The sequence below is a fragment of the Sander vitreus genome, chromosome 2, assembly GCF_031162955.1.
Source record: "Sander vitreus isolate 19-12246 chromosome 2, sanVit1, whole genome shotgun sequence".
NCBI classification, from domain to species: domain Eukaryota; kingdom Metazoa; phylum Chordata; class Actinopteri; order Perciformes; family Percidae; genus Sander; species Sander vitreus.
Genome location: NC_135856.1, coordinates 9,392,800 through 9,405,870, shown reverse-complemented (window position 1 = coordinate 9,405,870; position 13,071 = coordinate 9,392,800). Strand labels below are relative to the sequence as shown.

Genomic DNA, 13,071 nt, shown 5'->3' with positions numbered 1-13,071 from the left:
GAGCATGTATGGACACATGGATGGTTTGACACAGAAAACGACAGCCCAGAAGAGACTAATCATCTTGACCTGTTGACCTCAGACTTGCTCGCTGCAGAGAAAGGTTAAGAAATCGGGTCACAAGTTAAACTTCCCATGCGCTGTGATTCAGTCACCTAATTGTCCATGCCTACAGTGCTGCGATGTCGTGACTACATGGGTCAGAAACTCAATGATTGTGTTGCATCTCCTCGTCTCAAGTCCATCTCACACAAAAGTTTTTAATATGGTGGATTCAAAGGTCAAAAAAAGGTAAATAAATCTTCAAAGAGAGTAATTACAGTTGAGTTTTTTGCACTTTCCATGTGGCTAGCAATGATTATCTCATCCTATTTTATCTTATCCTAATTGCTATCCTACGAAGAAAAAGAAGAATACTTGAGAAAAGATGGATTTTAGTTGTGCATTTGGACTGTGTTGTGGCCAAGTGATCAACCAGAAGCACAATGCTGATACAGCCAGATACTGAGCCAGTGGCAAATAAACCTGCAGCAATTATGATTAATTCGTATGTACTCTGAACTGGCTGTTTACAAATTAGCTCAGATGTGAGCTAAATTGTAGAAATTAGCAGAGAGAAACAAAGATATTGTCATGCTTGTCATTGCGGTGTCCATTCATAGCTGATAATTGGAGCAAAACCTAAGATGTCAAAAAATTCAAGGGAAGTTTCTTTGAGTAAGTTTTACTTTCACTGACTATTTGAAAAATATCTCTGTACTGTTTACACACTCGTGAATGGCTGCACCATATTTCAACCACTATAAAAATGCCTTTTAAAGTTTTTTTTCAAAGAGAAAAGTCCATTGTAATGTTTGACGAGTTGCTGTTGAAGAAGGCTCTAAAGTTATTTGCTGGGCTGATTTTCAAAAGCATACGTCATACATGTAGAAACGCACTGAACTGATCTGAAATCTTAAAGTATAAATGATGTGACAAAAATCACAATCAAAATCTGAAATCATAAATAAAAATGCCTAAATGAATCTTCTATATGATGAATTGTCTATATTAAATGTAGTTTCACAGGATGATTGAAGCCATTCAGCCCACTGATATTGTTGCAGTGGAGAAAGTGATATATATGCAGGGAGGTGGTAAGTGGTGAGGTGGGAAAATACTGTCTATATATATATATATAAGCATAAAAACAATGACATTTGATGAAGTCAATATGAAGTTGTGAAACATTTCCATTCTATAAGCTGATACTGTTATCCCAAGTAACTTAGTGCACTGATAACACAACAAAATATTCCTGCGATCCTGATGTGATCATGTCTGATAAAGATATGCTAAAAATAAGATTAGAAAAGTCTAAGTATACAGATACAAGGGATGTTTTGCAAATAGCATATGCGACTGAGGATATGGGAAATGGCAATATTGAGGGGTGAGAGGCATTTTTTACAATAGAAGGTTTATAGAGTAATTCTGCTGTTCCACCTGGAGTGGGAAGGACATGTCACTATTGGGGAGCTGTAGAAAGAAGAGTCAAGGCCAGGTGAAACAATGACGTAGCAACCGCGGGGATTGGATAACTAAGTGACCGGTTGTAGCAGAGCACAGAGTACAGGCTGGCGAGTACGCATAGACCATAGCCTGCAGATATGCGCGTGCAACTCCCTGAGGAGCCTTGAATGCCAGGACCAGAATTCAGAATTTGATGTGACCAGCCACCAGCAGCCACTGGAGGAGGGAGGAGAGGGGGTGGGTGGCAATACAAATGGGGAGGCGACAAAGGAGAACTTAGGGAGGTTGCAGACAGGGCAGGCTGTAGCCTTTTGGATGGTTTGTAGCTGCTGAACAGAATATTTTACGAGCCTGGCTTGGTGGGAGTTGTAGTAGTCCAGATGGGAAATAACAAAAGGTTGGGCTGTGTCCCATATGAAACATTCTTTCATTTTCTGTTTCAAGGTACAGCTCAGGCTGGGATTTATGTATTTATATAATTTATTTGTTTGTTGTTTAAGAGAAACACTGCACATTCATTGCCATAACTGTAAATGTGCCAGAGTCAGCCAAAAGGCTGATTTTCATCCTTGGTATGGAAGCCAAAAAAGGCTATAAAGATTTGTACCTTATAAGCAACTAAACACCTAATTGTGAACTGTAATCTCTAATGAATGCTTGAACAATGAATTTATGTGGTTTCAATTCCCCTTTTTGAAATTTCCAAGAGGTACTTTCGAGTTGGCTGAATCTAATCATTAGTTTCATTATTGATAAAGCCAAAGGGGAAGACTTCTTGTTTTGTCCACCCTACTGTCTAAAACCCAAAGATATTCTGCTTTTATTAACTAACTGTCAGTCCTGTAATCCAAGTAAGAGAAGTTTGGAGTAGAGACTGGAAACCCTGCCCTCTTCAATTTTATATCTGTATCTGAAATGTTTTAAACAGCATGAAATTGCCATCTAAAAATGTCAACAAGTGAAACCACAGAAATTCAGATAAATGGTTTTCACTGTAAATTAAAATTTAAAACAAGCAACATGTTCAGGACATCTAAAACAACACACAAATCTCACTGAATTAATGGAACAATGAAACAAAGAGCACAATGGGCAACACATGCAATTACAGTGGTAGCAGAAAGAAAAATCAAGTAGAACGACAGATTGGCATTAGCGAGCTGACAGCAACAGAGAGCAATTAATTATTAATGCTGACAGAAGTGATTATCCATGAACCAAATGATAACTATTTTGCTGGTATGCGTTAAAGTCTCTGACAGAAGGTGGAATAGAGTTTTACTCCTCTACAACAACAAACAATACAATGTGTGGGAAAATCATCACTGATGTACATCTTGGCTGCCTCAGCTGACATGTGGAGTGGTTATATATGAATCTGAAATTAGCTGCAATGAATTTGATTTAAATACAAGCATCCTTTCCCCTGATAAAAAACATCTGGGGCTACACACGACCCATTTGTTTTAGTAAAGAAAATGCAGAGTGACGACCAAGTTGTAACATGGACCATTGAGTTTAGTATTAACTAGCAGCAAAGGGGGGGTCATACGTTCCATCAGGGACGTCGTTAGGCCTATTTTAGGGGAGCTGAAGCTACCCCAAAATGTTCCTAAGACCTCCCAAATAATAATAATAAATTATACATATAGATTATAGATTAGATTATAGATTATTTTTATTTTTTTACAGTGCACTCTGTATCACTCACTACGTGGAATCAATTTTCCTTCACCATTCATCTGTTGGTGTCGTCGTGCACTGCAGTCTGTTTTATTTTTATTTCACGAACTGTCAACTGGTGGAAATGGCAGTGTTTTAGAGAGAGGCTTACGAGCGGCCGCTTGCACGGTAACGGTATGTGGACGAGCGAGGTAGAGAGTTACTGAAGAGAGAGAAAGCGGCAGGCAGCATTAGAACAAAACAGTAAATCAGAGATATAAAATGTTGTTTCGCCGATTTATCACTCAAAATGCAACTGTAGCAAATATCTCACTATCATTAACATTATCCAAATTCATAAGTAGAAACAACAAATAATATATCCAGCTACAAAAAAGCCGGAAAGTCGAAAGTTAGACAGAAGTACAAAGAGTCAATGGCAGAGGATTTATCTTGTCTCGTCGCAAATCTTTGGTCTGGACTTGCTACCGCACACACAGTAAGTGATAGGCCTACAGAGTGAAATTGTAAGTTGTTGTTAATGACTTTTACTTGCTTCACTTCAGCTACATTTACTTGAGGTAAAGATAAAGGAATATTTTAGTTGGCTATAGAAAACAATAGTCTAGCTAGTGTAAATGAGTGAAATACAAGAAATAGCTTGCCTAGTAAGGTATCCGAAGCTCTCTATTCTTTACCATTAATATAGTCTGCTTTCTCAGTGTCACTGTTAATGCTATTGTACCAATATATCCTTCAATTCATTGAACAAATGGATACTGGAAGATATTTTTTAGGAGAGAGAGGCACCAAGGCATAGCCTAAACTAAATTATTTCATGATATTTATTATATATGCTTGATTCTGACCAACTTAACTTTCTGCATTCCTTTGCTGTAATAAATTAAACAAGTATGTAGATGTTGCCTAAATGTAGACTAGGCTATATATGAGCATACATACATACATACTAGAACTTGTATTCATCTCGCCATCAGGTTATTAAATTTAGACATACTTTAAATCCTTGTCAACCATATTGCAACAAGCTAGTTCAGCATATCATGCCTGACTGGAGTAGTGTGTTTTTCTTTAGGAGTGGGAAGGACAGACAACATGTTGCCTGTTTCGTCATTTGGGCTGCCTTGTTGAGTGCAGCGGCACTGAGAACATTATATTTCACATAATTTAAGCACTTTTAAAAAAAATGAAATAGGATTAGTCCAACGAATCGTTCAGTTTGTAATGCGCACCTAACCGAAAGCCTCGTACCGAACGGTTCAATACGAATATGTGTATCGTTACACCCCTAGTAATTAAATAGTCTAATTTTGACCTGCAACTTATCTAACAGAGAGAGGAATTAGGTATGGTATTATTTTACCACACATTTACACGGGCAGATAGATAGTCTTAGCCTAAAGAAGAACTCAGCAGGAGCACAGTCTGGCCTAAGTAAATCCCCCCCATGCAGCTTTGATGTATCTAAAAGCTAACTTTAGAGTTTGTAAGTAAGATTTTGCAAGGGAAATTTTTGCATAGCCTCGGGGCTAAGCCCATCCTGTCTTTCAATCCTAGTGACGTCCCTGCGTTCCATTAATAAAACCAGAGAGAAAGCTACCTGGTGGCTTCGGATATAGAGGGCATGCCCGTGGCTTGTTGCATTTGAGAGATCTAGAGTATCTTGCAACTTGTGTTTCAGCACCACCATGCGAATACATTACATTGTCAGCCACATACATTTGAATTTCAGTCTTGAGGACAAACAGATGGTGAGTCATTATTATATAAAGTAAAAATGAGTGGGCCCAGTATAGATCCTTGTAGAACAAAAGTGGACAAGCAAGGGGCCCCTGATTGACGTGTATTTTCTTAGACAAATTGAGAATGGTTTGAGAGGTGTGATTCTATTCATTTCTTCTACTGAAAAAGTAAAAGTAGATATATTACAGGGGAACTAATTGAGTGCCAAATGCCTTCCTGAGATCAAGTGCCTGCCTCACCTCCTGAACCAACTCAAGTTCAGGGATTGTCAGCCTTTTCTCAGTAACATTGAGCATGTGTGTCGCTTACAAAGCTCTTGAGCAATGGGTAGGTGCTGTATATTTGTTCATATTGAGTGTATATCTACTTACTTTTTGACATGCTTGCGGCAGGGCACAGAGTTTCTCATGCAGGTGCCGGTGAGGATGTCCACGTTGTCGACAATGACAAAAGGTTTCTCCTCCAGGGTGACGATTGAGAGATGGTTTTCATCTGCATCCTCATCCCCGTAGGAGTTATACCTCGGCCACACTGGGAACATCAACGCCAGCGTCCCATTCTCCCAACGGCCCATCTGTGTGTATGCAAACACACACAAACAAAATCAGGGATAGCCATCTTAATTAAAGTGTTTTTACTTTTTTTTATTTCCGTGCTCTTTTGCAAAACCAGTGTTCAATTGTTACCTTCTCCCACTTCCTTTCACTATTCAGGACGATGACAACCAATTTGGGGTTGGCCTGGTAACCATCTGGAGTAAAGGATAAGTCACGCCCTTCATTCCATACATGCATCATGTGTCTGAAACAAATGGGACAAAAAGAGAGAGAGAGAGTAGGAAGCTGTTATTTGCTTTTGTTTTGCATCTGTTTGAGTGTTTGTGAGTATGTGTGCACAAGAGCAGATACATTTGAAATAACAAGTTAAGCACTCTATAATCACTGCAAGAGTATCCTCTTCAAATCAATGCTGTCTTCACCCACTGTGTGTGCATGCATGCCTGAGTGTGTACGTGTGTGTGAGCATCCCTTTGTGTGTAGGAGGGGAAAGAGTCAGAGGCCACATATCTCTCCCATCAACATTCTGCATTGATTTCTCCACAGATAAACGCCTGAAAGACAAGGCACTGGTGCAACACGGCTGCCCTCACTCTGTTACTCACTGTAGTTATCTTGCATACGCAAACATATCTTTTGCTGAAACATTTACACACTTAAAGTGAAGCTGTAGAGAGGAGTAAATGAAACAGTATCACACACACACACACACACACACACACACACACACACACACACACACACACACACACACACACACACACACACACACACACACACACACACACACACACACACACACACACACACACACACACACACAGTGATATGGGATTAAGAATACACTCACTCCAGTTAAATAATTTTCAGAAGGCAGTATGTTCTGAGTGTTAAGACTGGGATAATAGCATTAATTCCCACAAGGGGGAAAAGAGGCCTGTCTAAGGAAGTTTGCTAAAAAGACCAAATCACAAGAGGGACAGCAGCTCAAAACAGACAATACTTTTTCTTAGATGCCATGTGTTCCGTCTTATTACAAATGGTTTGATTCATTTTGACACGGTGTCAAACACGGTTTGTTGTGTAATGCTATACGACTGAAATTTCATCTGACTAAAATAGAATATTTCAAAGGTCAAAGGTTTGCAGTTTTACATCTACTTTAGAAAACTTTTGGAATTTGGCGCAATAGTCCACTTTTATATATATATAAAGAGCTAACTAATAATTCTTACTATCGTTTATGTCAACACACATTTAATAGAAGCATTCAAAAGATGCTTTAAGTATTCACAGATTAATAGCGTCATTATTCTAAAACAATAATTTAAAGACAGACGCTAAAATACACTTCTGTTTTTAATGTGAGCAGGGCACAGGGCAATGAGGGGTTCATGCATAAACTCAAATATTAAACAGGAAGTCAAGATGCATAAAGATAATTGTTTGATTGCTGTTGAGCATGCGGCCTGCGTGTGAAAACTACGATAATTACACTCTAACTCAAACAGGTGAGATTTTATGTCGTCTCATCTGCAGGAGAGGTATAAGAGTTGACATAAATATTGTTGTTGGACAGTGGATTAGAGAGAGGTACATTAATCATCTGTTATTACAAAGACTTAGAAACAGGCCTGTGCTCTTTCGAAGCAGGCTCCACTCACACAGAGTAAAGAGTAAATAAAAGGTCCCTGTCTCCCCTCGCATGCATGCACTGCAAAAATACCAAACTCTGCTATGGGTTTACCCTCTCACAGCAAAAACAAATAATTAAACATAAACCTATAAAGTTACACATAAGAGACACTTCTGTGCTGAATAACTGAACCTGCCTTTGTCTTTATAGGTTACAATGTTTTGACTATTAGTGACATGTCAAAACAAATATGTATTTTTGTGTTTGAAAAATCTTCATGATGCAGCAGGTGATGCCCTTGTCACTGTGCATTGCCACAGCTGAATACATATAGCGGAAACAATGTTGCAGTCTATTCTGGGAAACTGCTGTCTCCTCCTATTTCAGGTTTGTAACCATTGTTGAAAAAATATTTTTGATCTAAATGTAATAGGCTGGTGTGTTTTTGAGGCATGTAAATCAGGAAGATTATACTATACATATATTCAGATTTACATTCTCATGTATATTCATGTAATTTTGTGATCCATTGTGATGTTAACAAAACAAAATGTACAGCCACATTAAAAAGGGGTTCAATGATTTCTAAATTACTGTATGCAAAATTATTTGCATTAACTAAAACTTCAATGCCGGTTTTAATAGCAGCAGCCGCATTGCAGGAAAATAAAAAAACTGCTTTTGTAATTGCCATTTTTAAAATGTGGCTCCCTTTACTACTATGTGCAGAACATTTTACTATTATTGGAAGACCTGGGCAGTCATTGTGTGAGCACTTTCTAAAAGTATGAATTAAGAAGGAAGGGAGGCTCTTTCCTCATTCTGTATTATGGCAGGGAGCATCTTTTCAGAAAAAAACAAGAGACCGCTTAGGGGTTTGCATGGTACAATGGTTCCATCAAATAGAATAACCTTTTGAAATGTAGTACCAGGACAAACCTAAATAAAGACCTAATAGTGTCTTTTAAGTGCCAGATTATGTTGTCCTATTCCTCTCCACCTCACGTTGTTTATGTGCACACTGCGGCAAGATTGTATCTAGACTAATGTATGCAGAATTCTGATCACTGACTCACCACTTCCAAATCAGGGTAGGGAAATCTAAACTGTCAGTTTAATAACCCCAAAATTGGCTGCAGTTGTTTTGACAAATATGCAAATTATATCTAAAAAGTTAGTGGGACAAATGAGGTACCTCTGACAGAAAGAAAAAAGATTGTTCCGAAAAAAAGGTTTGAGCTCCTACTGAGGTCTGACTTCTATTGGATCAACCTGTCAACAACAGCGGTATTATATATGCTTTGATGTATACTGCAATGGGCTAATAAGAGAGAGAAATTGGATAATAAAGCCATAATGGTAAAAATCACACTGTGGGCCCTATCTTGCACCCAGCGCAATTGACTTTGTACACCGACGCATGTATCATTCCTATTTACGCACAGCGGACTTTTCCCTCCACAGACTCACGTTGGTAAATTAGGGAATGAACTTGCTCTGATTGGTTTATTGAACGTTACGCCCAAACCACACCTATGAGTAATGTAGCTACTTCAGGCCAACCCATTTTAGATTTGCGTTGGGCGCAAGAGTCATTTAGTCATTTATATATATATATATATATATATATAATTTCTGAATTAATACTCATATGTTAGCCACTGAATGCCTCATATTCAAGATGTAGTCAAAATCTCACACCAAAAAACCTTGACAAGAAACACTAACAGGTTCTTTATCTGTGCTTTTGTAGTCGTGGATGTTCAGTATAAATATGCCTGCATGTATGCTACATGTGCCCATTTGTTCCCCCTTTTTGATTGAAGAATTTGACTGTTTCCTCATCAAAGAGACTTCAGAGAAAAGTACGTACACACATACTGGTATGCATATGTGGGTGTACACACACACACACACACACACACACACACACACACACACACACACACACACACACACACACACACACACACACACCTACCAACACATACGTGCCACCCACAGAGCCGCGTAACAACAAAAAAACAGAGCGAGAGAACAAAGCTAGTAAAAGCTGCTTTAATCCTGACTTAATGGCAGTGAATCCAATCATGTGAAGTAAGGTGCACACACAGTAATACACATGAATACACACACACCAGACACATACTAGGCTGTAGTTAACACAGAGCAGCAACAACACAGAGTTCCGCCTGAAGTTCAAGTTCTCTCAGCAGCAGAGTGAGCTCATACACCGAGCAGCAATGTACACAACAGCTAATAGTGTTAAATGTTATTAGACATCGCAATGTTTTACACTGCTGTCGTCTCCGTTTTCTTTCTCCTTTCTGTCCCTCTCATTATTACTTTAAAAAGACTTACTGTATGTAACACTGCTTAACACTCAGCTACAAAGACAAACAGAGTTATGCAAGTCCCTAGACCTCGATCTCCTCACACTCACACACATGCACACACATACAGACCTGCGCAGGGCACTAGGTGGGAGCTTCCCCGGGCTCCTGTCTGATGGTGTGCTGTAGCAGCTGCTCTGGGCCTCTGGCAGCTCCCCCTTCTCCCGCAGCATGGAAGTGGCTGCGGATGAAATGATGCCCACCCCATCCCGTACCCGCGTATCCAGCGGGTATTCCCAGTCGTCATAAGACACAGAGATCATACCCAGGGGAAACACCTGAGAGGAAAGAAAAGGAGATCTGAGAAGTGTATAATATTCAATTTGACATTTTTCTACCCTAATTTTGAACATCCATATGTATCGCTCAAAAGTGTCAAGCAGATGATTTATAGGTGTCGTGGGCCTTCCAGAAATATTTCATATCTGGCTTTTAAATAAGTGTGAGCAGACTGTATGCCCACAGACTTGAATTGCTTGGTCAAGTATTGCCTACATCTTGAAACTGTCAAAATGAAAGAATTGAGAAACTAAATAGCTCACTAAGTTTATCTCTCTAAAACAGACTGAGCAAACATAAAAAGATGCCAGCACACCAGTCTATCAATCTACCGACAATACTTTGTTTTTACATTTTAATTTGGCACTAAATGTTGAATCGGATCTTTGTCTAGAAAAGTAAACAAAGGCATAAAAACCCAACACAAATAGGGATTGAGAATGATGGACAAGGAAAGGATGAAAATAATCACATGAAAGGCTTTTGAGAAAAGGTAAGCAAACATTGGGTATGTTCCCAGTGTTAATTTGAGGGAACATTTGAGCTGATTAAACTTTGAATTATTTATACACATATCTATATCCTATTTGGATAATAGTTACCTTGCTGCCTCACATTTTGAGAGTAAAAGTGTATTGCTGTCAAACATCCTATTTAGGGGCTGAGCAAATGTTTTTAGATAGAGAGAGAAGAATTTAAACAAAACAGTAAACTAAAAACATGACATGAATGATATCATGTCACCATGATTTGTTTGGCTTAAGCTTATGGCTCAAAGGAATAGTTTGACATCTTGGGTAATATTCTTATTTACTTCGTTGGATGAAAAGATTGATACCACTCTCAAATGTGTCCCCTAAATATGATGGACAGATTAAGATTAAGTACAATTATTTTAGCACAAAGACTGTAAGCATGAGGAAATACAATCTTGTCAGTTTAATCAAAACAAAGAAAAAAGTGTAAAAACAGGTTGTGTGATGTGTCAAACTATTCCTTGGCGGGGAGCAGTAACTACCTGAAATCTCCGCTGGTTAACTGGAAACTGCAAAATAGTCCGGCACCCCGTATAAAATGACAAATAGTCTTTTTTACACTTTGAATTTTGTATGTATGTATTACGCAAACCAGATATAACATGCTGATTACTAAGCTTTAGAGATGATTCCTTCAGAATTTCAGTATTTATTTAATGCTGTATTTCCTATTAGCTATAGAGAATAAAGGAGATAAGTTATATACAGGAGAGGTAGCAGATGACCTGCAACAGCTTGGAATCAAAAACAGCGCTTGTCTTGTCATACCACTCAAAAGTGGCCACCTGTTACTACATATGGGGCCTCTCTACCTCAGGGGTAAAGTCTGGGTTGCCAGTGGTGAGACTGGACACAATCCAAATGTAACCAGCTCCTATCAGGCCCAAGGACCGAGCTTCCTCGAGTATATACCTGACGAGGAATAGAGTCAGAGAGTTAATAAAGATTCATTACAGAAATTTGCCAGTGTATGACTGTGAAACAGAAACAGCAAAAGAAAATTAAAGACACGTACACAGCCTCATCCTTGGAGCAGTACAGGAGTATAACGGGACTCTGGATCCTCTTGAGGGCAATGTGTGATTTAGAGTTTGGGTCGCCATCTACGGCATCTAGAGTCACCACACTCTGCAGGTCCCAGCGCACAAAGCTGTAACAATACACCATAAAATAATACAAGACCTAATCTTGTCAGCTGCCGTAAATAAAGGTTAAGGATGAAAACAAATGTGTGTGTGTGTGTGTGTGTGTGGGTGTGCGTGTACATGTACGTATCTGTGTGCACATGTGGAGGAGAGTATTCACTACCTGTGATCCACGGTTATCTTCAGTGTGCTGATGAAATCCTGGTAACCGGGGAACTTGGAAGTGACGATAGAAAAAATATGCCAGTCATATTCCTCCATGATGGAAAGCATGAGCAAAGCCTCCTGCTGCAAAGCCGCGCCGAACTGGAAGAAAGTGGACTTCTCATCCTGCAACGACACACAGGCCAGCAGCAGTGACAGTCAGCTGATTTTTCTGAGGAACTGAATTAATTGCAGAAAAGAAAGAAAGTAAGAGCTGGAGTGAGTGAGTGAGTGAGTGAGTGAATGCAAATCAGACTAAAAAACCCAGTAGAATTAAAACCATTTTCAATCAGTGAGTCAGACCCTGAGAGCGGCGGAGATAAGAGTATGAGCGTTAGAGAAATGAACGAGAGAAAATGGGTAAGAGAGGAAGAGATACTGAGAGATTCAGTCAACAAGTTAGACTACACTGCAAGAGATTGACTGCTGGCAACAGGAGGGCCCTAATTGTCAGAGATAACTGCCTCATAACTCACAGGTTTGATACACTTTGACCCTCCGTAGACAATATAACAGCCCTGCATTGTCTGAAAACCTAATTGAGCCAAATACCGATACTCAAATTGCTTGCTCATCTTGTCTGGTTCTGTTTTGTAGAACTGGCTCAATGTTTAAAATATAACACAGAAAAAAATAAATTACAGTCATTAATGCTGAACCTAATCTCTCTGTGGTAAATTAACTGCAAAAAAATACGTTGTCATTTTCTAGCAGTCTGATTTGAAGTCAAGAGGATATCCTCTATAAACTGTGGCTTCAAATGTTCCAGCATTCATTTTCAATGCCATGTACAGTTAAATCATTTAGTCGCAGTGTTGGAGGGAATCTGGGGGTCAGCGTGAGAGTAAGCGGCAGCAGTAAGCATTACCAAAACCAAAGCAGCTATTAAACTGAATGAAACCCAAAGTGAGTGTGAAATAAGTTGCTAATGATTGCAGAATGTATGTTTGCCTAAAGTGTAAGCCGAGTTTCCCTGTAGGGGCACAACAAATAGACAGCGACACAGCCCATCCACCAGAGAGGAGAGAGGAGGAGTAGACAGGGAGAAAAAGAAAAGGCAGAAGAGGAGAATAAGAGGGAGAAAAATGTTCCAGTCTTGTGAGTAAGATTGAGATACCTGCTGCAGAAAGAGGTAGAAAAGAAGTGAGACTCTTGGGAGAAAAACTAAAAAAGACACAAACATCAAACCTCCATACAAGGTCCCTCTTTTTCACTCTCACACACACACACACACACACACACACACACACACACCACCATATGCACACATACATGCACCCCCCTCCACAGAGGGCATCAAAGAACGTGACATATTAAACATCAAAGCCCTCAAAAACACACATTGAGAATCAGCTGTCAGCTCATGTCTCTCTGCCCCCACCA

At 39.3% G+C, this 13,071-nt stretch overlaps 1 protein-coding gene across 1 annotated transcript in view; it reads right to left on the bottom strand.

Annotated features, from left to right (window-relative positions):
* Positions 1-13,071, bottom strand: part of grin2ab (glutamate receptor, ionotropic, N-methyl D-aspartate 2A, b) — a 107,107-nt gene that overhangs the window by 15,928 nt on the left and 78,108 nt on the right. The window contains exons 5-10 of the mRNA XM_078276358.1: positions 11,648-11,814; positions 11,355-11,489; positions 11,152-11,251; positions 9,597-9,802; positions 5,625-5,739; positions 5,310-5,512 (exon numbers count right to left, since the gene is read on the bottom strand). Of these exons, the coding sequence (XP_078132484.1) occupies positions 5,310-5,512; positions 5,625-5,739; positions 9,597-9,802; positions 11,152-11,251; positions 11,355-11,489; positions 11,648-11,814 (926 nt within the window). The remainder of the gene's footprint in view (positions 1-5,309; positions 5,513-5,624; positions 5,740-9,596; positions 9,803-11,151; positions 11,252-11,354; positions 11,490-11,647; positions 11,815-13,071) is intronic.